This window comes from Balearica regulorum, chromosome 5 (genome assembly GCF_011004875.1).
Source record: "Balearica regulorum gibbericeps isolate bBalReg1 chromosome 5, bBalReg1.pri, whole genome shotgun sequence".
Lineage (NCBI taxonomy): Eukaryota > Metazoa > Chordata > Aves > Gruiformes > Gruidae > Balearica > Balearica regulorum.
In genome coordinates this window covers 9,953,845-9,980,215 of record NC_046188.1, presented here as the reverse complement: position 1 = coordinate 9,980,215, position 26,371 = coordinate 9,953,845, and the positions used below count along the sequence as shown (strand labels likewise).

The 26,371-nt window shown below is 58.2% G+C and overlaps 1 protein-coding gene across 1 annotated transcript in view; it reads right to left on the bottom strand.

Annotated features, from left to right (window-relative positions):
• Window positions 1-1,438: 1,438 nt before the first annotated feature.
• AHNAK2 (AHNAK nucleoprotein 2) overlaps window positions 1,439-26,371 on the bottom strand; it is a 58,808-nt gene continuing 33,875 nt past the window's right edge. Inside the window, exon 8 of the mRNA XM_075753005.1 lies at window positions 1,439-26,344. Coding sequence (XP_075609120.1) covers window positions 2,429-26,344 — 23,916 coding nt within the window. The 3' untranslated portion in view covers window positions 1,439-2,428. The remainder of the gene's footprint in view (window positions 26,345-26,371) is intronic.

Sequence of the window (26,371 nt, the reverse complement as noted above, 5' to 3'; positions counted from 1 at the left end):
AGCCCCATCCAACCTGGCCTTGAACACTTCCAGGGATGGGGCATCCACAACTTCTCTGGGCAACCTTTTTCAGTGTCTCACCACCCTCACAGGAAAGAATTTCTTCCTAACATCGAATCTAAATCGACCCTCCTTCAGCTTAAACCCATTACCCCTTGTCCTATCACTACATGCCCTTGTAAACAGTCCCTCACCATCTTTCCTCTAGGCCCCTTTAGGTACTGGGAGGCCGCAATTAGATCTCCCTGGAGCCTTCTCTTCTCCAGGCTGAACAATCCCAACTCTCTCAGCCTGTTCTCATAGGAGAGGTGCTCCAGCCCTCCAATCAGCTTTGTGGCCTCCTCTGGACTCGCTCCAACAGCTCCATGTCTTTCTTGTGCTTGGGACCCCAGAGCTGGATGCAGTACTCCAGATGGGGTCTCACAAGAGCGGAGTAGAGGGGCAGAATCCCCTCCCTCGACCTGCTGGTCACGCTTCTTTTGATGCAGCCCAGGACACGGTTGGCTTTCTGGGCTGCAAGTGACATTGCTGGCTCATGTTGAACTTCTCATCAATCAACACCCCCAAGTCCTTCTCCTCGGGGCTGCTTTCAATCCATTCTCCACCCAGCCCATATTTGTGCTTGGGATTACCCTGACCCATGTGCAGGACCTTGCACTTGGCCTTGTTGAACTTCATGCGGTTCACACAGGCCCACCTCTCAAGCCTGTCAAGGTCCCTCTGGATGGCATCCCTTCCCTCCAGCATGTCAACCGCACCACACAGCTTGGTGTTGTCAGCAAACTTGCTGAAAGTGCACTCGATACATACATCACCTTTTTCTGGATGCAATTTTTCTGACTTTATAACAATGCTTTCCTCAATCCTGGTATATGTGGTAATTTTGGGTCTATTGAACAATGAATTTTAAGCTTAGGGAAACTTCAGGGAAATGCTGCATGATCCAAATAAATGATAGATGCCTAACACTTACGTGCACAGTCTCTTCAGAGATAATTAGAGTTCTCTTTAGAATAACTGCCAGCAGTTCTCTTTAGAATATTTAAGCCTACCACAAAGATATAAAAATGAAGAACATCTCAAGCCACAGATGGTTAGACAACCAAGTACGCTTCCTTTACAACCCAATTTCTAAATGTTTTGCTGTGTCTGCTTTCCCTGTACTAAGTAGAATAAGGAGAAAGAAAATGGGAAAACTACTATAACGAAGCATGGCTGCACGTGCAATTCCATAAAACTCAGGATTGTAATGAGTGAAAAGTCTCAGATTAGTTTGTAACCATTATCACCAAATACGGAAATATTACCCCTAAATATTGAAACTGTTCTGTCACTCAGCAGACAGTGGGGTATACTCGAACTTTTTTGCAAATTTAAGCCGGGATTTTCAGAACCAGAAAATGCTAACAGCACAATCAGTAACTCACACTACTCGAGTTTCATATGATGAGTTTATTGTGAATTAAGAATACAGACAGTGTTTCAATGTTACATGTGAAGGCTGTCACATACATACTCTGTTTTCGTTGTGCACTTGAGAGAAGCATTAATATAAACAAAGAAGTAAATAATTATATACATCTCCTTTCCCAGAAAATCTTTGAAGCAATGCCACCAGTGTGGTAGATCACTCTGTGCCTTTAACTATCCAGTAAATATATACATTAACATTTATTTATCCACATTTTAATAATTATTCTTTGTCAGCATGTTTTATTTTGGTATCTTAAAAATGTGAATTAGTTACATGTTTTTGGTCTTGAATTTATTCTGTTGTTTTTTTAAAAATTCTTTTATGGCTAAATATGACCCACCAGAATAACCAAAAAATGAGAAGAGAGGAAGGGATAAAGCATTAGTGTCCCTAAACTAGTATTTTTTAAATTATTTTGCATTGTAAAATGTTTGTGGAATATACATGTTACCTTAGCTGAAATAAAGAAAAATATTTTAATAAGAAAGCAAAAGCAGGTCAGAAAGGTCCAAAATCTAAACAGGTAAATATAGTTCTCATAGTACTAGTTTATACTCCATTCTGGAAACAACCTATAATCTAAACATGATCAATGTGTTTTTGAGAAGCCTATTTAACAAGTCTTTTTGCTATCATCAAGCTTTTCAATAATTTACTTTCATGGTTCAGGTATCTTTTCAGACTTTGCTAAAACTATGGGCTCCTCTGTACCTGTAGATATTGTTGCCTTTGGGGCAGATTTGAAGAAATCAGTATTTTTATTAGTGCACAGTACAGCACATCCATGTACTTGAAAATTTAAATGTGCTAAATTCTGTTCAACTGTTTTCATAAATATCAGCTTTGGGTTTTGTTTAAATTTCAGTTACTAGAAGATTAAGAAAATATTTTTTTCAGTACACGTAGATTATTTTATTTTCATTATTTTCATTGAGGGTTGCGAAAAAACAATTTTCATTTAGTTGTATCTCCAGGAGAATTAGATTGACTATCTTTTTCTTCCTCCAACAAGATTAGTTCGGTTCTTGCTGAAGATGTCACGATAGTTCGAGAAACTGGAACATTAGATGAGGCCCCATCAGTTTCAGCTTTTTCACCCTCTGTTTCTTTAGGTGATAAGCTTTCTTGTGCATCAAAAAATACATCAGGTTTATCTGATGGGCTATCTTCATCTGAGATTCTTCCCTCTTTATGACCTGTCTCTTCTTTGTCAACAGCCTTAGCCTTTTTAGAAGGAGATGTGAAACCAAGCTTGGGAAATCTAAACCATCCAGTTTTTTCAGTTTGCTTAGAAGTTTCATTATCTGATGTGTCAGCAGGTTTCACATCTTCTGGAACTGATTTTTTTACTTCTGTTTTTGAATCTGTGCTAGTTTCATCACCAGATGATGAAAAGCCAATAGTCGGAAGCCAAAATTTGAATCTTCCAGGAGATCTTTTACTATCAGTCTTCTCTTTTTCATTGGTTATGTCTTTTTCTTCATCTTCTAGTGCTTCAGCTACATCCTCATCTTTAGAGAGGGGACCTGCAGTTATGCCCGCTGGTGACTTATCAGGATGACTCTCTTCAGGTTTACTGGAAGGCTTTACTTCAATAGCAAATGTTTTTACCTTTGACAAACTTACTTCTCCACTAGATTCTTTAGTCTCACTGTGTGGTTTGTCAGACACTTTAAGCTCAGCACTGCCAATACTCTGTGCTGCTACTCCAAAGCTTTCATCAGCATGTTTAGGTTTGCTCACTGATACATCTTCTGTTGAATATGGCTGCTGGACTAGCACTTCTAAGTTGCTCTGTGATTCAGGCAACTTCACCTTGAGCAATGAGAATCCCAAAGTAGCAGTTTTGACTTCTGATGAGAGAATCTCTGATTCTTTCAGTATTTCAGTAGTGTAAATCTCACACCTTTCAATAGCAACGTGTTCAGGTTCTACTTTCTCACTAACTTCTTGGCCCTCTACATATGACCAATGAATGTCTTGCCCTGCATTTGAAAGGGAGGACTCTATGGTAGTAGTCATCTGTGCTGTTTTAATGTCAGGTTCAGTCAGTGTTAGAATTTTGCTTTTTGCCTTTTGAATGCCACCTTCTAGAGCCTCTGGTGTTTCTTCATGGATAGCAGAGCTTGCTTGCAGTTGCACTACTTCAATGTCAGTACTAGATCCTTTTGGATCTGTTACCACTTTTGACATTAAAACATGAGCTTCAGTTGGGAGAGCTTCAAAAGTGAATCTTGGTATTTTTAGTTTGGGAATTTTTATATTTACTTCTGGGCCACCTTGTGATTTGTCCACTGTTATTCTGGCAGACATTTCCGAATGATCTAGAGCTGAACTTTTCAGGCCACTGGATCCTTCTGATTTTTGAAACTGCATTTCTGCAGTGCCCAATTCTGGTTTAGATATTGTATCAGCTTCTCCCTTTGGCAAACTGATATCATCTTCAAAGTCCTTCACTTCTGAATGCAACACTCCAAACTTTGGAATCTTAAACTTGTATGTTTTAATTTTACTTGTTTCTGCTCTGTCTTCTACTTGCACTTTCACATCTGCAGACCTGTCCTTTTCAACACTTTTCACTTGAAGTTTCATTTGAGGATCTACTGTAGCAATTTTAACATCCATTTTCACTCCTGGAACTTCTACCTTTAGATCCCCCAGCTTAGCTGTAACATAAGCACCATCTTCTGATCCCTTTGTTGTAGACTGTTCAAGTGTAGACCTTTTTAATTGACTTCCTTCACTGTCTTTTCCTATAATTTTCATCTCATCCTTTATCTTTCCTTCTTTAATTACTGCCTCTTGATCTTGAATATCTAGCTCTTCCTTTGGAAGACTAACACCTATTTTCTCCTGTGTTGCATCCAGAGTAATTTCAGCTGATGATGGTTTACATCCTACTTCTGAAGTCTCTAACTTAGTGGAACTTTCTACCTTTGAGACTTGTATATTCTGTGATTTGACTTTATGCTCTTGAACAGTCGGAGTACATGTAGGAAACTTATTTGTTAAACTGTTGTCTTTGTCAATTTCTGAAGCAGTTAGGTATGATTTAGACAATTCTGCTGAAGACACTGTGAATTCGGAAGTATGTGGTTTTTGTCCTTCAGCACCATGCTTAACTACATCTGCGTAAGTTTCAGTTTTTGGAATATTCACTCTACTGTCTGTTCTTTCTGGGGATAATGAAATATCTCCTTCCATCTTTGGCAAGCCAATATCAGAACTCTTCACAGAATCTCCTAATTTTGGAATCCCTTCTTTTCCAATAGTTATTTCAGCAACTGCGTGTGGTAATGAGAAGGTATTTTCAGGAGTACTTGTTTCAGTTTGTACTTTGGCAGAGAGAATGCCTGCCTGAGTTTTTTCGATACTTCTTTCAATATCAGCATCACCTTTTTTTTCCTTTAAGGATGTCCTGCCAAATGCAGGTATTCTGAATTTTGGCATTTTAAGCCATCCCTGATGTTCTTCAGTCTGAACTTCTTCAGCTTTTATTTCATGTTCTTCTTTTAATTTGATTTCTTTCTCTTCAAGGCTCTCAATAGCTCCCTCTGTCATTGGTTTAGACACTATCTGGGGGCTTATGTCTACTTTTGGAGCTTCCATGCCATCTGCCAGAACTTGGGGCATTTTCGTCGTACAAACATAAACACCTACTCCAGGATCTGACACATCAGATGTAAGTTCTGATGCTGGAACTCCCACAGCAATGTCAGCAATTTCATTTGTAATTTTTAGCTGGGGTAGCTCAGCTTCTATTTTTGGAGAGCTAATCTCTGTCTCTGGGCCTTTCCCTTTTGTTAAGGAGATTCCAAACTTTGGCTTCTGGAATTTGGGCATTTTAATCTTCCCTTCAGGACCTTCCAACTTCATCTTTCTTCCATCCACAACTGATGATCTTTCTTTTACTGTTTCAGGGCTCCTCAGTTCAGTTGAAGCTTGTCCTTTGGGGAACTTAATACCTGTTTTATGAATCTTATCTTCATCGGTAGAACTCAATTTTAGGACAACCTGTTGATAACTCCCCTCTGAGGGAGGCTGAGCAGCATCAATCTTTGCTGAGCTGACTCCCACGTCAGTTTGGGAGGCTCCAGTTTCTATTTTGGAAAACTCTAGAGGGGGGATCTTAACATCAGCCAGTTTTATGCTTATTTGTGTCCCTTCTTCTGTCCTTTCAGAATGACTTCTTTCTATATCAGGTATCTGTATTGAAGCATCGCACTCTCTCTCTGTTTTAGGAATAGTAGCACCAGCTTCAACTTTTGGTGAATGTGTCTGAGATTTGGGAACCTTGATCTTGGAGAGTGAAATTTTAGGCATGACAAATTGAGGCTTTTTAATTGGACTTTTTTGTTCAACTTTTCCTGCAGATATTTCCAGATCAAGGGCTGTCTCAGTACCTTGATCATCAGTTAGGGTTCCTCTCAGTTCTGTGTCAATTCTGCCTGACATTACACCAAGTTTATGATCTTCCAAATTTGCTCCAGAAACTAGTTTAACACTTGCTTCCTTCTTTGGTGACCAACTGAAGGATGGCAGTTTGAATTTTGGCATTTTGAAATGTCCTTCCTTCTCTTCTCCATCTCCATCTTGCTTTATTTCCCCTTTGATTTTTAGTGCTGCATCTGAATCCTGAATATCATTGTCTGGTTTTGCAATAGAAATGTCAGCTGATGGGAGGTGAGCATCAGCCTCTGCTGCCTTATAGTCAGCTTTGGTCATTTTGACTTTAGGGCTGTAAATTTCTGATCCTGTACCACATTCCACCTCCAAATTTGGTGCTTCAACAGCAATGTCAGCTATTTCTACCATTGCTTTTAGTTGGGGAACCTTGACTTCTGATTTGGATTGGCTGATCTCGCTTTCTGACCCTTTCCCTTTAGAATGTATAATACCAAACTTTGGCATTTGGAATTTAGACATTTTTTGTTTCCCTTCAGGACCTTCAATTTTTATTTTGATGTCACCCACAGCAATTTCACTTGATGTGCTTTCAATGCTTGTGTCAGGAATCTTCACCTCAAGGGAGCCTTCAGTTATCATCTTAATATCTGAGGTGGAGAGGCTGGCATTAGCAGCAGCTGAGTTCAATGTCAGGTCATCTTCTTCACATGTAGGAAGTATGACCTCACCTGTAGGCATGCTAATATCCATCTCTATTTTGGGAGCTTTGACTTCTGGTTTGGAAAATTCCAAAGTTGGGACTGTAACTTTTGGTACTTTCATGCTCATTCCTGCCCCTTCTCCACTACTCCCTTTCTCAGATTTCCCTACTGAAACACCTTCTTTTTCTTCTTTGGGACCACAAATGTCAGTTTCCAGTATGGGCAGAGAGACATGGACTTTCTGACCCTTCATTTTAGAAAATGAGATCTTTGGCATGCTAAATTGGGACCTCCTGTTTCTGCCCTTTTCACCATCTTTTTCTGTTGATGCATCAAATTCCTCATGAATGTATTCATTCTCAGGGGTAGGAAATGTTAATTCAGATTCTGCGTCTCCAGGTAAAGTAGATAAAGTGGGTTCTTCCAGATGTGCCTCAACTTCAGAAGGAGCAATAGCTTCTTTCTTTGGTGACCAATGAAATGAAGGAAGTTTGAATTTTGATGTTTTAAATTTGTTTTCTTTCTCCTCACTGTCCTTCTCTCCTGAAACTACTTCCTGTTCTGCCTTGCATTCTAAATCTGGTCCATGGATATCAACTTCTAATTTTGGCACAGTAACTTGCATTGATGGGAGACTGACATCACACTTCGGTGAATCCAGAACAACTTCAGGTGAAGGCTTGTGCATCTTTATATCTAATTTGGCATCAGGAATCTGAGTTGGTTTATCAGTATCAGTCAGATCAGATGACATCTTTCCCTTGGAAATTTCGGTTTCCATTTTGGAACCAACATCACTTTCTGATAGTTTTCCCTTAGACCATGAAATTCCAAATTTTGGTTTTCGGAATTTAGGAATTTTAACTGTAAACTCTGTATCACTCACATCTATTTCAGCAGCTGGTGTTTTCCCTCCTGGCTTAAGACTTCCTTGCTCAACAGAACCATCGTACTTTAAAATTTCAAAATCTGTTACTGAAAGATTCTCATGAGCAAGAGATGATATTTTTGATTCAGATTCTGCTAGATTAATTTCATATTTAGTAAGAGTAATATCCCCTTTTGGTATTGGGGAATCCTGTGCAATTTTAGAAGAACCAATATCGACTCTGGAGAAACCCAAGCTAGGAATTCTGAATTTAGTATTTTTAGAGCCACTATCTCCCATATTATCAGGAAAAAGTTTAGATTCAACACTGCCTGAAAGATCAGCAGGAGTTTCCTCTGTTACTGAAACACCAGGAGTTTCTAACACTGGGACTTCAAATCCAGACTTACTCTGTGCCTGAGATTTAGAACTTTTAGACAGAGAAACCTTGGGCATTCTAAATAGGGAAGCTTTAGCTTTACCCATCTCATCCTCTTTTCCAGAGGAGGAAGATGTTACAAGCTGAAAACTTGGTGCTTGGATCTCGGCCGCGGGCAGGGTCACGTCGACTTCGGCGGTTCCCGAGGGCACCGTCACTTGGGGCTCCTTGAGGCTGACGTCCACATCGGCGGCCACGGTGCCCTTGGCCTCTCTGCTGCTGGACCAGCCAAAGGAGGGCATGCCGAACTTGGGCATCTTGAACTTGCCGTCCTTGGTCTTCGCGGCCTCCTTCTCCGGGGCTTTTGCTTCCCCTTCGAGGGTGAGGGCCGCCTCGGGCGCCTGCAGGTCGACGCTGGCCTTGGGAAGGGTGACGTCGACGGACGGGAGGCTGACGTCCACCTTGGGAGCTTTGATGTCAGCTTTGGGCATTTTGAGGGAGGGCTTCTCCACCTTCCAGCCGGCCCCTTCGGCCTTGGCGCCGGGGACGTCGGCTTTGAGGGCCAGCGCGGGGCCCTCCCCTGCAGCCGTCACGGTGGCGGAGGGGAGCTCGACCTCTGCGGCGGGCAGGCTGACCTCGACTTCCAACCCTTCCGCCTTGGGAGGCGCCACTCCGAATTTGGGCTTGTCGAACTTGGGCAACTTGAACTTCCCTTTCAGGCCCGCGGCTTCCAGCTCGGCGCCGTCAAGCGAGCCTTCGCCAGAGGGCACCTTGAGGTCTATCTCGGGTGCCTGGAGCTCGAGGGAGCCTTCGACGGAGGGCAGCTTGATGTCGGGGGCCGCGATGCTGATGTCGCCGGCGCCGGCCTTGAGCTCTGCCTCTGGGAGGCTGGCGTCGACTTTGTGCAGGCTGGCATCTGCGTCCAGTTTGGGAGCCTTGACGGTCGGCTTGGAGAAGACCACGCTGGGCACCTTGACTTTCGGCATGTGTATTTTCATGCCGCCGCCCTCAACTTTGCCGGCAGCCACCTCCAGGCCGCCTTCGGCGTCGGGGCCCTGCAGGGCGACTTCGCCCTCCTGGACTTCGGCCTGGGCTTTGGGCAGCGAGACCTCCGCCTTTGGCAGGCTGACCTGCACGTGGGGAGCTTTGACTTTGGGCAGCTTGACGCTGGGCATCTTGACGTCGGGCATCTTGAATCGACCTTTCTCGCCGTCACCTCCGGCGGCCGTCTCGACGGTCACCTCCACGCCGGGCGCTTGGATCTCGGCCGCGGGCAGGGTCACGTCGACTTCGGCGGTTCCCGAGGGCACCGTCACTTGGGGCTCCTTGAGGCTGACGTCCCCATCGGCGGCCACGGTGCCCTTGGCCTCTCTGCTGCTGGACCAGCCAAAGGAGGGCATGCCGAACTTGGGCATCTTGAACTTGCCGTCCTTGGTCTTCGCGGCCTCCTTCTCCGGGGCTTTTGCTTCCCCTTCGAGGGTGAGGGCCGCCTCGGGCGCCTGCAGGTCGACGCTGGCCTTGGGAAGGGTGACGTCGACGGACGGGAGGCTGACGTCCACCTTGGGAGCTTTGATGTCAGCTTTGGGCATTTTGAGGGAGGGCTTCTCCACCTTCCAGCCGGCCCCTTCGGCCTTGGCGCCGGGGACGTCGGCTTTGAGGGCCAGCGCGGGGCCCTCCCCTGCAGCCGTCACGGTGGCGGAGGGGAGCTCGACCTCTGCGGCGGGCAGGCTGACCTCGACTTCCAACCCTTCCGCCTTGGGAGGCGCCACTCCGAATTTGGGCTTGTCGAACTTGGGCAACTTGAACTTCCCTTTCAGGCCCGCGGCTTCCAGCTCGGCGCCGTCAAGCGAGCCTTCGCCAGAGGGCACCTTGAGGTCTATCTCGGGTGCCTGGAGCTCGAGGGAGCCTTCGACGGAGGGCAGCTTGATGTCGGGGGCCGCGATGCTGATGTCGCCGGCGCCGGCCTTGAGCTCTGCCTCTGGGAGGCTGGCGTCGACTTTGTGCAGGCTGGCATCTGCGTCCAGTTTGGGAGCCTTGACGGTCGGCTTGGAGAAGACCACGCTGGGCACCTTGACTTTCGGCATGTGTATTTTCATGCCGCCGCCCTCAACTTTGCCGGCAGCCACCTCCAGGCCGCCTTCGGCGTCGGGGCCCTGCAGGGCGACTTCGCCCTCCTGGACTTCGGCCTGGGCTTTGGGCAGCGAGACCTCCGCCTTTGGCAGGCTGACCTGCACGTGGGGAGCTTTGACTTTGGGCAGCTTGACGCTGGGCATCTTGACGTCGGGCATCTTGAATCGACCTTTCTCGCCGTCACCTCTGGCGGCCGTCTCGACGGTCACCTCCACGCCGGGCGCTTGGATCTCGGCCGCGGGCAGGGTCACGTCGACTTCGGCGGTTCCCGAGGGCACCGTCACTTGGGGCTCCTTGAGGCTGACGTCCCCATCGGCGGCCACGGTGCCCTTGGCCTCTCTGCTGCTGGACCAGCCAAAGGAGGGCATGCCGAACTTGGGCATCTTGAACTTGCCGTCCTTGGTCTTCGCGGCCTCCTTCTCCGGGGCTTTTGCTTCCCCTTCGAGGGTGAGGGCTGCCTCGGGCGCCTGCAGGTCGACGCTGGCCTTGGGAAGGGTGACGTCGACGGACGGGAGGCTGACGTCCACCTTGGGAGCTTTGATGTCAGCTTTGGGCATTTTGAGGGAGGGCTTCTCCACCTTCCAGCCGGCCCCTTCGGCCTTGGCGCCGGGGACGTCGGCTTTGAGGGCCAGCGCGGGGCCCTCCCCTGCAGCCGTCACGGTGGCGGAGGGGAGCTCGACCTCTGCGGCGGGCAGGCTGACCTCGACTTCCAACCCTTCCGCCTTGGGAGGCGCCACTCCGAATTTGGGCTTGTCGAACTTGGGCAACTTGAACTTCCCTTTCAGGCCCGCGGCTTCCAGCTCGGCGCCGTCAAGCGAGCCTTCGCCAGAGGGCACCTTGAGGTCTATCTCGGGTGCCTGGAGCTCGAGGGAGCCTTCGACGGAGGGCAGCTTGATGTCGGGGGCCGCGATGCTGATGTCGCCGGCGCCGGCCTTGAGCTCTGCCTCTGGGAGGCTGGCGTCGACTTTGTGCAGGCTGGCATCTGCGTCCAGTTTGGGAGCCTTGACGGTCGGCTTGGAGAAGACCACGCTGGGCACCTTGACTTTCGGCATGTGTATTTTCATGCCGCCGCCCTCAACTTTGCCGGCAGCCACCTCCAGGCCGCCTTCGGCGTCGGGGCCCTGCAGGGCGACTTCGCCCTCCTGGACTTCGGCCTGGGCTTTGGGCAGCGAGACCTCCGCCTTTGGCAGGCTGACCTGCACGTGGGGAGCTTTGACTTTGGGCAGCTTGACGCTGGGCATCTTGACGTCGGGCATCTTGAATCGACCTTTCTCGCTGTCACCTCCGGCGGCCGTCTCGACGGTCACCTCCACGCCGGGCGCTTGGATCTCGGCCGCGGGCAGGGTCACGTCGACTTCGGCGGTTCCCGAGGGCACCGTCACTTGGGGCTCCTTGAGGCTGACGTCCCCATCGGCGGCCACGGTGCCCTTGGCCTCTCTGCTGCTGGACCAGCCAAAGGAGGGCATGCCGAACTTGGGCATCTTGAACTTGCCGTCCTTGGTCTTCGCGGCCTCCTTCTCCGGGGCTTTTGCTTCCCCTTCGAGGGTGAGGGCCGCCTCGGGCGCCTGCAGGTCGACGCTGGCCTTGGGAAGGGTGACGTCGACGGACGGGAGGCTGACGTCCACCTTGGGAGCTTTGATGTCAGCTTTGGGCATTTTGAGGGAGGGCTTCTCCACCTTCCAGCCGGCCCCTTCGGCCTTGGCGCCGGGGACGTCGGCTTTGAGGGCCAGCGCGGGGCCCTCCCCTGCAGCCGTCACGGTGGCGGAGGGGAGCTCGACCTCTGCGGCGGGCAGGCTGACCTCGACTTCCAACCCTTCCGCCTTGGGAGGCGCCACTCCGAATTTGGGCTTGTCGAACTTGGGCAACTTGAACTTCCCTTTCAGGCCCGCGGCTTCCAGCTCGGCGCCGTCAAGCGAGCCTTCGCCAGAGGGCACCTTGAGGTCTATCTCGGGTGCCTGGAGCTCGAGGGAGCCTTCGACGGAGGGCAGCTTGATGTCGGGGGCCGCGATGCTGATGTCGCCGGCGCCGGCCTTGAGCTCTGCCTCTGGGAGGCTGGCGTCGACTTTGTGCAGGCTGGCATCTGCGTCCAGTTTGGGAGCCTTGACGGTCGGCTTGGAGAAGACCACGCTGGGCACCTTGACTTTCTGCATGTGTATTTTCATGCCGCCGCCCTCAACTTTGCCGGCAGCCACCTCCAGGCCGCCTTCGGCGTCGGGGCCCTGCAGGGCGACTTCGCCCTCCTGGACTTCGGCCTGGGCTTTGGGCAGCGAGACCTCCGCCTTTGGCAGGCTGACCTGCACGTGGGGAGCTTTGACTTTGGGCAGCTTGACGCTGGGCATCTTGACGTCGGGCATCTTGAATCGACCTTTCTCGCCGTCACCTCCGGCGGCCGTCTCGACGGTCACCTCCACGCCGGGCGCTTGGATCTCGGCCGCGGGCAGGGTCACGTCGACTTCGGCGGTTCCCGAGGGCACCGTCACTTGGGGCTCCTTGAGGCTGACGTCCCCATCGGCGGCCACGGTGCCCTTGGCCTCTCTGCTGCTGGACCAGCCAAAGGAGGGCATGCCGAACTTGGGCATCTTGAACTTGCCGTCCTTGGTCTTCGCGGCCTCCTTCTCCGGGGCTTTTGCTTCCCCTTCGAGGGTGAGGGCCGCCTCGGGCGCCTGCAGGTCGACGCTGGCCTTGGGAAGGGTGACGTCGACGGACGGGAGGCTGACGTCCACCTTGGGAGCTTTGATGTCAGCTTTGGGCATTTTGAGGGAGGGCTTCTCCACCTTCCAGCCGGCCCCTTCGGCCTTGGCGCCGGGGACGTCGGCTTTGAGGGCCAGCGCGGGGCCCTCCCCTGCAGCCGTCACGGTGGCGGAGGGGAGCTCGACCTCTGCGGCGGGCAGGCTGACCTCGACTTCCAACCCTTCCGCCTTGGGAGGCGCCACTCCGAATTTGGGCTTGTCGAACTTGGGCAACTTGAACTTCCCTTTCAGGCCCGCGGCTTCCAGCTCGGCGCCGTCAAGCGAGCCTTCGCCAGAGGGCACCTTGAGGTCTATCTCGGGTGCCTGGAGCTCGAGGGAGCCTTCGACGGAGGGCAGCTTGATGTCGGGGGCCGCGATGCTGATGTCGCCGGCGCCGGCCTTGAGCTCTGCCTCTGGGAGGCTGGCGTCGACTTTGTGCAGGCTGGCATCTGCGTCCAGTTTGGGAGCCTTGACGGTCGGCTTGGAGAAGACCACGCTGGGCACCTTGACTTTCGGCATGTGTATTTTCATGCCGCCGCCCTCAACTTTGCCGGCAGCCACCTCCAGGCCGCCTTCGGCGTCGGGGCCCTGCAGGGCGACTTCGCCCTCCTGGACTTCGGCCTGGGCTTTGGGCAGCGAGACCTCCGCCTTTGGCAGGCTGACCTGCACGTGGGGAGCTTTGACTTTGGGCAGCTTGACGCTGGGCATCTTGACGTCGGGCATCTTGAATCGACCTTTCTCGCCGTCACCTCCGGCGGCCGTCTCGACGGTCACCTCCACGCCGGGCGCTTGGATCTCGGCCGCGGGCAGGGTCACGTCGACTTCGGCGGTTCCCGAGGGCACCGTCACTTGGGGCTCCTTGAGGCTGACGTCCCCATCGGCGGCCACGGTGCCCTTGGCCTCTCTGCTGCTGGACCAGCCAAAGGAGGGCATGCCGAACTTGGGCATCTTGAACTTGCCGTCCTTGGTCTTCGCGGCCTCCTTCTCCGGGGCTTTTGCTTCCCCTTCGAGGGTGAGGGCCGCCTCGGGCGCCTGCAGGTCGACGCTGGCCTTGGGAAGGGTGACGTCGACGGACGGGAGGCTGACGTCCACCTTGGGAGCTTTGATGTCAGCTTTGGGCATTTTGAGGGAGGGCTTCTCCACCTTCCAGCCGGCCCCTTCGGCCTTGGCGCCGGGGACGTCGGCTTTGAGGGCCAGCGCGGGGCCCTCCCCTGCAGCCGTCACGGTGGCGGAGGGGAGCTCGACCTCTGCGGCGGGCAGGCTGACCTCGACTTCCAACCCTTCCGCCTTGGGAGGCGCCACTCCGAATTTGGGCTTGTCGAACTTGGGCAACTTGAACTTCCCTTTCAGGCCCGCGGCTTCCAGCTCGGCGCCGTCAAGCGAGCCTTCGCCAGAGGGCACCTTGAGGTCTATCTCGGGTGCCTGGAGCTCGAGGGAGCCTTCGACGGAGGGCAGCTTGATGTCGGGGGCCGCGATGCTGATGTCGCCGGCGCCGGCCTTGAGCTCTGCCTCTGGGAGGCTGGCGTCGACTTTGTGCAGGCTGGCATCTGCGTCCAGTTTGGGAGCCTTGACGGTCGGCTTGGAGAAGACCACGCTGGGCACCTTGACTTTCGGCATGTGTATTTTCATGCCGCCGCCCTCAACTTTGCCGGCAGCCACCTCCAGGCCGCCTTCGGCGTCGGGGCCCTGCAGGGCGACTTCGCCCTCCTGGACTTCGGCCTGGGCTTTGGGCAGCGAGACCTCCGCCTTTGGCAGGCTGACCTGCACGTGGGGAGCTTTGACTTTGGGCAGCTTGACGCTGGGCATCTTGACGTCGGGCATCTTGAATCGACCTTTCTCGCCGTCACCTCCGGCGGCCGTCTCGACGGTCACCTCCACGCCGGGCGCTTGGATCTCGGCCGCGGGCAGGGTCACGTCGACTTCGGCGGTTCCCGAGGGCACCGTCACTTGGGGCTCCTTGAGGCTGACGTCCCCATCGGCGGCCACGGTGCCCTTGGCCTCTCTGCTGCTGGACCAGCCAAAGGAGGGCATGCCGAACTTGGGCATCTTGAACTTGCCGTCCTTGGTCTTCGCGGCCTCCTTCTCCGGGGCTTTTGCTTCCCCTTCGAGGGTGAGGGCCGCCTCGGGCGCCTGCAGGTCGACGCTGGCCTTGGGAAGGGTGACGTCGACGGACGGGAGGCTGACGTCCACCTTGGGAGCTTTGATGTCAGCTTTGGGCATTTTGAGGGAGGGCTTCTCCACCTTCCAGCCGGCCCCTTCGGCCTTGGCGCCGGGGACGTCGGCTTTGAGGGCCAGCGCGGGGCCCTCCCCTGCAGCCGTCACGGTGGCGGAGGGGAGCTCGACCTCTGCGGCGGGCAGGCTGACCTCGACTTCCAACCCTTCCGCCTTGGGAGGCGCCACTCCGAATTTGGGCTTGTCGAACTTGGGCAACTTGAACTTCCCTTTCAGGCCCGCGGCTTCCAGCTCGGCGCCGTCAAGCGAGCCTTCGCCAGAGGGCACCTTGAGGTCTATCTCGGGTGCCTGGAGCTCGAGGGAGCCTTCGACGGAGGGCAGCTTGATGTCGGGGGCCGCGATGCTGATGTCGCCGGCGCCGGCCTTGAGCTCTGCCTCTGGGAGGCTGGCGTCGACTTTGTGCAGGCTGGCATCTGCGTCCAGTTTGGGAGCCTTGACGGTCGGCTTGGAGAAGACCACGCTGGGCACCTTGACTTTCGGCATGTGTATTTTCATGCCGCCGCCCTCAACTTTGCCGGCAGCCACCTCCAGGCCGCCTTCGGCGTTGGGGCCCTGCAGGGCGACTTCGCCCTCCTGGACTTCGGCCTGGGCTTTGGGCAGCGAGACCTCCGCCTTTGGCAGGCTGACCTGCACGTGGGGAGCTTTGACTTTGGGCAGCTTGACGCTGGGCATCTTGACGTCGGGCATCTTGAATCGACCTTTCTCGCCGTCACCTCCGGCGGCCGTCTCGACGGTCACCTCCACGCCGGGCGCTTGGATCTCGGCCGCGGGCAGGGTCACGTCGACTTCGGCGGTTCCCGAGGGCACCGTCACTTGGGGCTCCTTGAGGCTGACGTCCACATCGGCGGCCACGGTGCCCTTGGCCTCTCTGCTGCTGGACCAGCCAAAGGAGGGCATGCCGAACTTGGGCATCTTGAACTTGCCGTCCTTGGTCTTCGCGGCCTCCTTCTCCGGGGCTTTTGCTTCCCCTTCGAGGGTGAGGGCCGCCTCGGGCGCCTGCAGGTCGACGCTGGCCTTGGGAAGGGTGACGTCGACGGACGGGAGGCTGACGTCCACCTTGGGAGCTTTGATGTCAGCTTTGGGCATTTTGAGGGAGGGCTTCTCCACCTTCCAGCCGGCCCCTTCGGCCTTGGCGCCGGGGACGTCGGCTTTGAGGGCCAGCGCGGGGCCCTCCCCTGCAGCCGTCACGGTGGCGGAGGGGAGCTCGACCTCTGCGGCGGGCAGGCTGACCTCGACTTCCAACCCTTCCGCCTTGGGAGGCGCCACTCCGAATTTGGGCTTGTCGAACTTGGGCAACTTGAACTTCCCTTTCAGGCCCGCGGCTTCCAGCTCGGCGCCGTCAAGCGAGCCTTCGCCAGAGGGCACCTTGAGGTCTATCTCGGGTGCCTGGAGCTCGAGGGAGCCTTCGACGGAGGGCAGCTTGATGTCGGGGGCCGCGATGCTGATGTCGCCGGCGCCGGCCTTGAGCTCTGCCTCTGGGAGGCTGGCGTCGACTTTGTGCAGGCTGGCATCTGCGTCCAGTTTGGGAGCCTTGACGGTCGGCTTGGAGAAGACCACGCTGGGCACCTTGACTTTCGGCATGTGTATTTTCATGCCGCCGCCCTCAACTTTGCCGGCAGCCACCTCCAGGCCGCCTTCGGCGTCGGGGCCCTGCAGGGCGACTTCGCCCTCCTGGACTTCGGCCTGGGCTTTGGGCAGCGAGACCTCCGCCTTTGGCAGGCTGACCTGCACGTGGGGAGCTTTGACTTTGGGCAGCTTGACGCTGGGCATCTTGACGTCGGGCATCTTGAATCGACCTTTCTCGCCGTCACCTCCGGCGGCCGTCTCGACGGTCACCTCCACGCCGGGCGCTTGGATCTCGGCCGCGGGCAGGGTCACGTCGACTTCGGCGGTTCCCGAGGGCACCGTCACTTGGGGCTCCTTGAGGCTGACGTCCCCATCGGCGGCCACGGTGCCCTTGGCCTCTCTGCTGCTGGACCAGCCAAAGGAGGGCATGCCGAACTTGGGCATCTTGAACTTGCCGTCCTTGGTCTTCGCGGCCTCCTTCTCCGGGGCTTTTGCTTCCCCTTCGAGGGTGAGGGCCGCCTCGGGCGCCTGCAGGTCGACGCTGGCCTTGGGAAGGGTGACGTCGACGGACGGGAGGCTGACGTCCACCTTGGGAGCTTTGATGTCAGCTTTGGGCATTTTGAGGGAGGGCTTCTCCACCTTCCAGCCGGCCCCTTCGGCCTTGGCGCCGGGGACGTCGGCTTTGAGGGCCAGCGCGGGGCCCTCCCCTGCAGCCGTCACGGTGGCGGAGGGGAGCTCGACCTCTGCGGCGGGCAGGCTGACCTCGACTTCCAACCCTTCCGCCTTGGGAGGCGCCACTCCGAATTTGGGCTTGTCGAACTTGGGCAACTTGAACTTCCCTTTCAGGCCCGCGGCTTCCAGCTCGGCGCCGTCAAGCGAGCCTTCGCCAGAGGGCACCTTGAGGTCTATCTCGGGTGCCTGGAGCTCGAGGGAGCCTTCGACGGAGGGCAGCTTGATGTCGGGGGCCGCGATGCTGATGTCGCCGGCGCCGGCCTTGAGCTCTGCCTCTGGGAGGCTGGCGTCGACTTTGTGCAGGCTGGCATCTGCGTCCAGTTTGGGAGCCTTGACGGTCGGCTTGGAGAAGACCACGCTGGGCACCTTGACTTTCGGCATGTGTATTTTCATGCCGCCGCCCTCAACTTTGCCGGCAGCCACCTCCAGGCCGCCTTCGGCGTCGGGGCCCTGCAGGGCGACTTCGCCCTCCTGGACTTCGGCCTGGGCTTTGGGCAGCGAGACCTCCGCCTTTGGCAGGCTGACCTGCACGTGGGGAGCTTTGACTTTGGGCAGCTTGACGCTGGGCATCTTGACGTCGGGCATCTTGAATCGACCTTTCTCGCCGTCACCTCCGGCGGCCGTCTCGACGGTCACCTCCACGCCGGGCGCTTGGATCTCGGCCGCGGGCAGGGTCACGTCGACTTCGGCGGTTCCCGAGGGCACCGTCACTTGGGGCTCCTTGAGGCTGACGTCCCCATCGGCGGCCACGGTGCCCTTGGCCTCTCTGCTGCTGGACCAGCCAAAGGAGGGCATGCCGAACTTGGGCATCTTGAACTTGCCGTCCTTGGTCTTCGCGGCCTCCTTCTCCGGGGCTTTTGCTTCCCCTTCGAGGGTGAGGGCCGCCTCGGGCGCCTGCAGGTCGACGCTGGCCTTGGGAAGGGTGACGTCGACGGACGGGAGGCTGACGTCCACCTTGGGAGCTTTGATGTCAGCTTTGGGCATTTTGAGGGAGGGCTTCTCCACCTTCCAGCCGGCCCCTTCGGCCTTGGCGCCGGGGACGTCGGCTTTGAGGGCCAGCGCGGGGCCCTCCCCTGCAGCCGTCACGGTGGCGGAGGGGAGCTCGACCTCTGCGGCGGGCAGGCTGACCTCGACTTCCAACCCTTCCGCCTTGGGAGGCGCCACTCCGAATTTGGGCTTGTCGAACTTGGGCAACTTGAACTTCCCTTTCAGGCCCGCGGCTTCCAGCTCGGCGCCGTCAAGCGAGCCTTCGCCAGAGGGCACCTTGAGGTCTATCTCGGGTGCCTGGAGCTCGAGGGAGCCTTCGACGGAGGGCAGCTTGATGTCGGGGGCCGCGATGCTGATGTCGCCGGCGCCGGCCTTGAGCTCTGCCTCTGGGAGGCTGGCGTCGACTTTGTGCAGGCTGGCATCTGCGTCCAGTTTGGGAGCCTTGACGGTCGGCTTGGAGAAGACCACGCTGGGCACCTTGACTTTCGGCATGTGTATTTTCATGCCGCCGCCCTCAACTTTGCCGGCAGCCACCTCCAGGCCGCCTTCGGCGTCGGGGCCCTGCAGGGCGACTTCGCCCTCCTGGACTTCGGCCTGGGCTTTGGGCAGCGAGACCTCCGCCTTTGGCAGGCTGACCTGCACGTGGGGAGCTTTGACTTTGGGCAGCTTGACGCTGGGCATCTTGACGTCGGGCATCTTGAATCGACCTTTCTCGCCGTCACCTCCGGCGGCCGTCTCGACGGTCACCTCCACGCCGGGCGCTTGGATCTCGGCCGCGGGCAGGGTCACGTCGACTTCGGCGGTTCCCGAGGGCACCGTCACTTGGGGCTCCTTGAGGCTGACGTCCCCATCGGCGGCCACGGTGCCCTTGGCCTCTCTGCTGCTGGACCAGCCAAAGGAGGGCATGCCGAACTTGGGCATCTTGAACTTGCCGTCCTTGGTCTTCGCGGCCTCCTTCTCCGGGGCTTTTGCTTCCCCTTCGAGGGTGAGGGCCGCCTCGGGCGCCTGCAGGTCGACGCTGGCCTTGGGAAGGGTGACGTCGACGGACGGGAGGCTGACGTCCACCTTGGGAGCTTTGATGTCAGCTTTGGGCATTTTGAGGGAGGGCTTCTCCACCTTCCAGCCGGCCCCTTCGGCCTTGGCGCCGGGGACGTCGGCTTTGAGGGCCAGCGCGGGGCCCTCCCCTGCAGCCGTCACGGTGGCGGAGGGGAGCTCGACCTCTGCGGCGGGCAGGCTGACCTCGACTTCCAACCCTTCCGCCTTGGGAGGCGCCACTCCGAATTTGGGCTTGTCGAACTTGGGCAACTTGAACTTCCCTTTCAGGCCCGCGGCTTCCAGCTCGGCGCCGTCAAGCGAGCCTTCGCCAGAGGGCACCTTGAGGTCTATCTCGGGTGCCTGGAGCTCGAGGGAGCCTTCGACGGAGGGCAGCTTGATGTCGGGGGCCGCGATGCTGATGTCGCCGGCGCCGGCCTTGAGCTCTGCCTCTGGGAGGCTGGCGTCGACTTTGTGCAGGCTGGCATCTGCGTCCAGTTTGGGAGCCTTGACGGTCGGCTTGGAGAAGACCACGCTGGGCACCTTGACTTTCGGCATGTGTATTTTCATGCCGCCGCCCTCAACTTTGCCGGCAGCCACCTCCAGGCCGCCTTCGGCGTCGGGGCCCTGCAGGGCGACTTCGCCCTCCTGGACTTCGGCCTGGGCTTTGGGCAGCGAGACCTCCGCCTTTGGCAGGCTGACCTGCACGTGGGGAGCTTTGACTTTGGGCAGCTTGACGCTGGGCATCTTGACGTCGGGCATCTTGAATCGACCTTTCTCGCCGTCACCTCCGGCGGCCGTCTCGACGGTCACCTCCACGCCGGGCGCTTGGATCTCGGCCGCGGGCAGGGTCACGTCGACTTCGGCGGTTCCCGAGGGCACCGTCACTTGGGGCTCCTTGAGGCTGACGTCCCCATCGGCGGCCACGGTGCCCTTGGCCTCTCTGCTGCTGGACCAGCCAAAGGAGGGCATGCCGAACTTGGGCATCTTGAACTTGCCGTCCTTGGTCTTCGCGGCCTCCTTCTCCGGGGCTTTTGCTTCCCCTTCGAGGGTGAGGGCCGCCTCGGGCGCCTGCAGGTCGACGCTGGCCTTGGGAAGGGTGACGTCGACGGACGGGAGGCTGACGTCCACCTTGGGAGCTTTGATGTCAGCTTTGGGCATTTTGAGGGAGGGCTTCTCCACCTTCCAGCCGGCCCCTTCGGCCTTGGCGCCGGGGACGTCGGCTTTGAGGGCCAGCGCGGGGCCCTCCCCTGCAGCCGTCACGGTGGCGGAGGGGAGCTCGACCTCTGCGGCGGGCAGGCTGACCTCGACTTCCAACCCTTCCGCCTTGGGAGGCGCCACTCCGAATTTGGGCTTGTCGAACTTGGGCAACTTGAACTTCCCTTTCAGGCCCGCGGCTTCCAGCTCGGCGCCGTCAAGCGAGCCTTCGCCAGAGGGCACCTTGAGGTCTATCTCGGGTGCCTGGAGCTCGAGGGAGCCTTCGACGGAGGGCAGCTTGATGTCGGGGGCCGCGATGCTGATGTCGCCGGCGCCGGCCTTGAGCTCTGCCTCTGGGAGGCTGGCGTCGACTTTGTGCAGGCTGGCATCTGCGTCCAGTTTGGGAGCCTTGACGGTCGGCTTGGAGAAGACCACGCTGGGCACCTTGACTTTCGGCATGTGTATTTTCATGCCGCCGCCCTCAACTTTGCCGGCAGCCACCTCCAGGCCGCCTTCGGCGTCGGGGCCCTGCAGGGCGACTTCGCCCTCCTGGACTTCGGCCTGGGCTTTGGGCAGCGAGACCTCCGCCTTTGGCAGGCTGACCTGCACGTGGGGAGCTTTGACTTTGGGCAGCTTGACGCTGGGCATCTTGACGTCGGGCATCTTGAATCGACCTTTCTCGCCGTCACCTCCGGCGGCCGTCTCGACGGTCACCTCCACGCCGGGCGCTTGGATCTCGGCCGCGGGCAGGGTCACGTCGACTTCGGCGGTTCCCGAGGGCACCGTCACTTGGGGCTCCTTGAGGCTGACGTCCACATCGGCGGCCACGGTGCCCTTGGCCTCTCTGCTGCTGGACCAGCCAAAGGAGGGCATGCCGAACTTGGGCATCTTGAACTTGCCGTCCTTGGTCTTCGCGGCCTCCTTCTCCGGGGCTTTTGCTTCCCCTTCGAGGGTGAGGGCCGCCTCGGGCGCCTGCAGGTCGACGCTGGCCTTGGGAAGGGTGACGTCGACGGACGGGAGGCTGACGTCCACCTTGGGAGCTTTGATGTCAGCTTTGGGCATTTTGAGGGAGGGCTTCTCCACCTTCCAGCCGGCCCCTTCGGCCTTGGCGCCGGGGACGTCGGCTTTGAGGGCCAGCGCGGGGCCCTCCCCTGCAGCCGTCACGGTGGCGGAGGGGAGCTCGACCTCTGCGGCGGGCAGGCTGACCTCGACTTCCAACCCTTCCGCCTTGGGAGGCGCCACTCCGAATTTGGGCTTGTCGAACTTGGGCAACTTGAACTTCCCTTTCAGGCCCGCGGCTTCCAGCTCGGCGCCGTCAAGCGAGCCTTCGCCAGAGGGCACCTTGAGGTCTATCTCGGGTGCCTGGAGCTCGAGGGAGCCTTCGACGGAGGGCAGCTTGATGTCGGGGGCCGCGATGCTGATGTCGCCGGCGCCGGCCTTGAGCTCTGCCTCTGGGAGGCTGGCGTCGACTTTGCGCAGGCTGGCATCTGCGTCCAGTTTGGGAGCCTTGACGGTCGGCTTGGAGAAGACCACGCTGGGCACCTTGACTTTCGGCATGTGTATTTTCATGCCGCCGCCCTCAACTTTGCCGGCAGCCACCTCCAGGCCGCCTTCGGCGTCGGGGCCCTGCAGGGCGACTTCGCCCTCCTGGACTTCGGCCTGGGCTTTGGGCAGCGAGACCTCCGCCTTTGGCAGGCTGACCTGCACGTGGGGAGCTTTGACTTTGGGCAGCTTGACGCTGGGCATCTTGACGTCGGGCATCTTGAATCGACCTTTCTCGCCGTCACCTCCGGCGGCCGTCTCGACGGTCACCTCCACGCCGGGCGCTTGGATCTCGGCCGCGGGCAGGGTCACGTCGACTTCGGCGGTTCCCGAGGGCACCGTCACTTGGGGCTCCTTGAGGCTGACGTCCCCATCGGCGGCCACGGTGCCCTTGGCCTCTCTGCTGCTGGACCAGCCAAAGGAGGGCATGCCGAACTTGGGCATCTTGAACTTGCCGTCCTTGGTCTTCGCGGCCTCCTTCTCCGGGGCTTTTGCTTCCCCTTCGAGGGTGAGGGCCGCCTCGGGCGCCTGCAGGTCGACGCTGGCCTTGGGAAGGGTGACGTCGACGGACGGGAGGCTGACGTCCACCTTGGGAGCTTTGATGTCAGCTTTGGGCATTTTGAGGGAGGGCTTCTCCACCTTCCAGCCGGCCCCTTCGGCCTTGGCGCCGGGGACGTCGGCTTTGAGGGCCAGCGCGGGGCCCTCCCCTGCAGCCGTCACGGTGGCGGAGGGGAGCTCGACCTCTGCGGCGGGCAGGCTGACCTCGACTTCCAACCCTTCCGCCTTGGGAGGCGCCACTCCGAATTTGGGCTTGTCGAACTTGGGCAACTTGAACTTCCCTTTCAGGCCCGCGGCTTCCAGCTCGGCGCCGTCAAGCGAGCCTTCGCCAGAGGGCACCTTGAGGTCTATCTCGGGTGCCTGGAGCTCGAGGGAGCCTTCGACGGAGGGCAGCTTGATGTCGGGGGCCGCGATGCTGATGTCGCCGGCGCCGGCCTTGAGCTCTGCCTCTGGGAGGCTGGCGTCGACTTTGTGCAGGCTGGCATCTGCGTCCAGTTTGGGAGCCTTGACGGTCAGCTTGGAGAAGACCACGCTGGGCACCTTGACTTTCGGCATGTGTATTTTCATGCCGCCGCCCTCAACTTTGCCGGCAGCCACCTCCAGGCCGCCTTCGGCGTCGGGGCCCTGCAGGGCGACTTCGCCCTCCTGGACTTCGGCCTGGGCTTTGGGCAGCGAGACCTCCGCCTTTGGCAGGCTGACCTGCACGTGGGGAGCTTTGACTTTGGGCAGCTTGACGCTGGGCATCTTGACGTCGGGCATCTTGAATCGACCTTTCTCGCCGTCACCTCCGGCGGCCGTCTCGACGGTCACCTCCACGCCGGGCGCTTGGATCTCGGCCGCGGGCAGGGTCACGTCGACTTCGGCGGTTCCCGAGGGCACCGTCACTTGGGGCTCCTTGAGGCTGACGTCCCCATCGGCGGCCACGGTGCCCTTGGCCTCTCTGCTGCTGGACCAGCCAAAGGAGGGCATGCCGAACTTGGGCATCTTGAACTTGCCGTCCTTGGTCTTCGCGGCCTCCTTCTCCGGGGCTTTTGCTTCCCCTTCAAGGGTGAGGGCCGCCTCGGGCGCCTGCAGGTCGACGCTGGCCTTGGGAAGGGTGACGTCGACGGACGGGAGGCTGACGTCCACCTTGGGAGCTTTGATGTCAGCTTTGGGCATTTTGAGGGAGGGCTTCTCCACCTTCCAGCCGGCCCCTTCGGCCTTGGCGCCGGGGACGTCGGCTTTGAGGGCCAGCGCGGGGCCCTCCCCTGCAGCCGTCACGGTGGCGGAGGGGAGCTCGACCTCTGCGGCGGGCAGGCTGACCTCGACTTCCAACCCTTCCGCCTTGGGAGGCGCCACTCCGAATTTGGGCTTGTCGAACTTGGGCAACTTGAACTTCCCTTTCAGGCCCGCGGCTTCCAGCTCGGCGCCGTCAAGCGAGCCTTCGCCAGAGGGCACCTTGAGGTCTATCTCGGGTGCCTGGAGCTCGAGGGAGCCTTCGACGGAGGGCAGCTTGATGTCGGGGGCCGCGATGCTGATGTCGCCGGCGCCGGCCTTGAGCTCTGCCTCTGGGAGGCTGGCGTCGACTTTGTGCAGGCTGGCATCTGCGTCCAGTTTGGGAGCCTTGACGGTCGGCTTGGAGAAGACCACGCTGGGCACCTTGACTTTCGGCATGTGTATTTTCATGCCGCCGCCCTCAACTTTGCCGGCAGCCACCTCCAGGCCGCCTTCGGCGTCGGGGCCCTGCAGGGCGACTTCGCCCTCCTGGACTTCGGCCTGGGCTTTGGGCAGCGAGACCTCCGCCTTTGGCAGGCTGACCTGCACGTGGGGAGCTTTGACTTTGGGCAGCTTGACGCTGGGCATCTTGACGTCGGGCATCTTGAATCGACCTTTCTCGCCGTCACCTCCGGCGGCCGTCTCGACGGTCACCTCCACGCCGGGCGCTTGGATCTCGGCCGCGGGCAGGGTCACGTCGACTTCGGCGGTTCCCGAGGGCACCGTCACTTGGGGCTCCTTGAGGCTGACGTCCCCATCGGCGGCCACGGTGCCCTTGGCCTCTCTGCTGCTGGACCAGCCAAAGGAGGGCATGCCGAACTTGGGCATCTTGAACTTGCCGTCCTTGGTCTTCGCGGCCTCCTTCTCCGGGGCTTTTGCTTCCCCTTCGAGGGTGAGGGCCGCCTCGGGCGCCTGCAGGTCGACGCTGGCCTTGGGAAGGGTGACGTCGACGGACGGGAGGCTGACGTCCACCTTGGGAGCTTTGATGTCAGCTTTGGGCATTTTGAGGGAGGGCTTCTCCACCTTCCAGCCGGCCCCTTCGGCCTTGGCGCCGGGGACGTCGGCTTTGAGGGCCAGCGCGGGGCCCTCCCCTGCAGCCGTCACGGTGGCGGAGGGGAGCTCGACCTCTGCGGCGGGCAGGCTGACCTCGACTTCCAACCCTTCCGCCTTGGGAGGCGCCACTCCGAATTTGGGCTTGTCGAACTTGGGCAACTTGAACTTCCCTTTCAGGCCCGCGGCTTCCAGCTCGGCGCCGTCAAGCGAGCCTTCGCCAGAGGGCACCTTGAGGTCTATCTCGGGTGCCTGGAGCTCGAGGGAGCCTTCGACGGAGGGCAGCTTGATGTCGGGGGCCGCGATGCTGATGTCGCCGGCGCCGGCCTTGAGCTCTGCCTCTGGGAGGCTGGCGTCGACTTTGTGCAGGCTGGCATCTGCGTCCAGTTTGGGAGCCTTGACGGTCGGCTTGGAGAAGACCACGCTGGGCACCTTGACTTTCGGCATGTGTATTTTCATGCCGCCGCCCTCAACTTTGCCGGCAGCCACCTCCAGGCCGCCTTCGGCGTCGGGGCCCTGCAGGGCGACTTCGCCCTCCTGGACTTCGGCCTGGGCTTTGGGCAGCGAGACCTCCGCCTTTGGCAGGCTGACCTGCACGTGGGGAGCTTTGACTTTGGGCAGCTTGACGCTGGGCATCTTGACGTCGGGCATCTTGAATCGACCTTTCTCGCCGTCACCTCCGGCGGCCGTCTCGACGGTCACCTCCACGCCGGGCGCTTGGATCTCGGCCGCGGGCAGGGTCACGTCGACTTCGGCGGTTCCCGAGGGCACCGTCACTTGGGGCTCCTTGAGGCTGACGTCCCCATCGGCGGCCACGGTGCCCTTGGCCTCTCTGCTGCTGGACCAGCCAAAGGAGGGCATGCCGAACTTGGGCATCTTGAACTTGCCGTCCTTGGTCTTCGCGGCCTCCTTCTCCGGGGCTTTTGCTTCCCCTTCGAGGGTGAGGGCCGCCTCGGGCGCCTGCAGGTCGACGCTGGCCTTGGGAAGGGTGACGTCGACGGACGGGAGGCTGACGTCCACCTTGGGAGCTTTGATGTCAGCTTTGGGCATTTTGAGGGAGGGCTTCTCCACCTTCCAGCCGGCCCCTTCGGCCTTGGCGCCGGGGACGTCGGCTTTGAGGGCCAGCGCGGGGCCCTCCCCTGCAGCCGTCACGGTGGCGGAGGGGAGCTCGACCTCTGCGGCGGGCAGGCTGACCTCGACTTCCAACCCTTCCGCCTTGGGAGGCGCCACTCCGAATTTGGGCTTGTCGAACTTGGGCAACTTGAACTTCCCTTTCAGGCCCGCGGCTTCCAGCTCGGCGCCGTCAAGCGAGCCTTCGCCAGAGGGCACCTTGAGGTCTATCTCGGGTGCCTGGAGCTCGAGGGAGCCTTCGACGGAGGGCAGCTTGATGTCGGGGGCCGCGATGCTGATGTCGCCGGCGCCGGCCTTGAGCTCTGCCTCTGGGAGGCTGGCGTCGACTTTGTGCAGGCTGGCATCTGCGTCCAGTTTGGGAGCCTTGACGGTCGGCTTGGAGAAGACCACGCTGGGCACCTT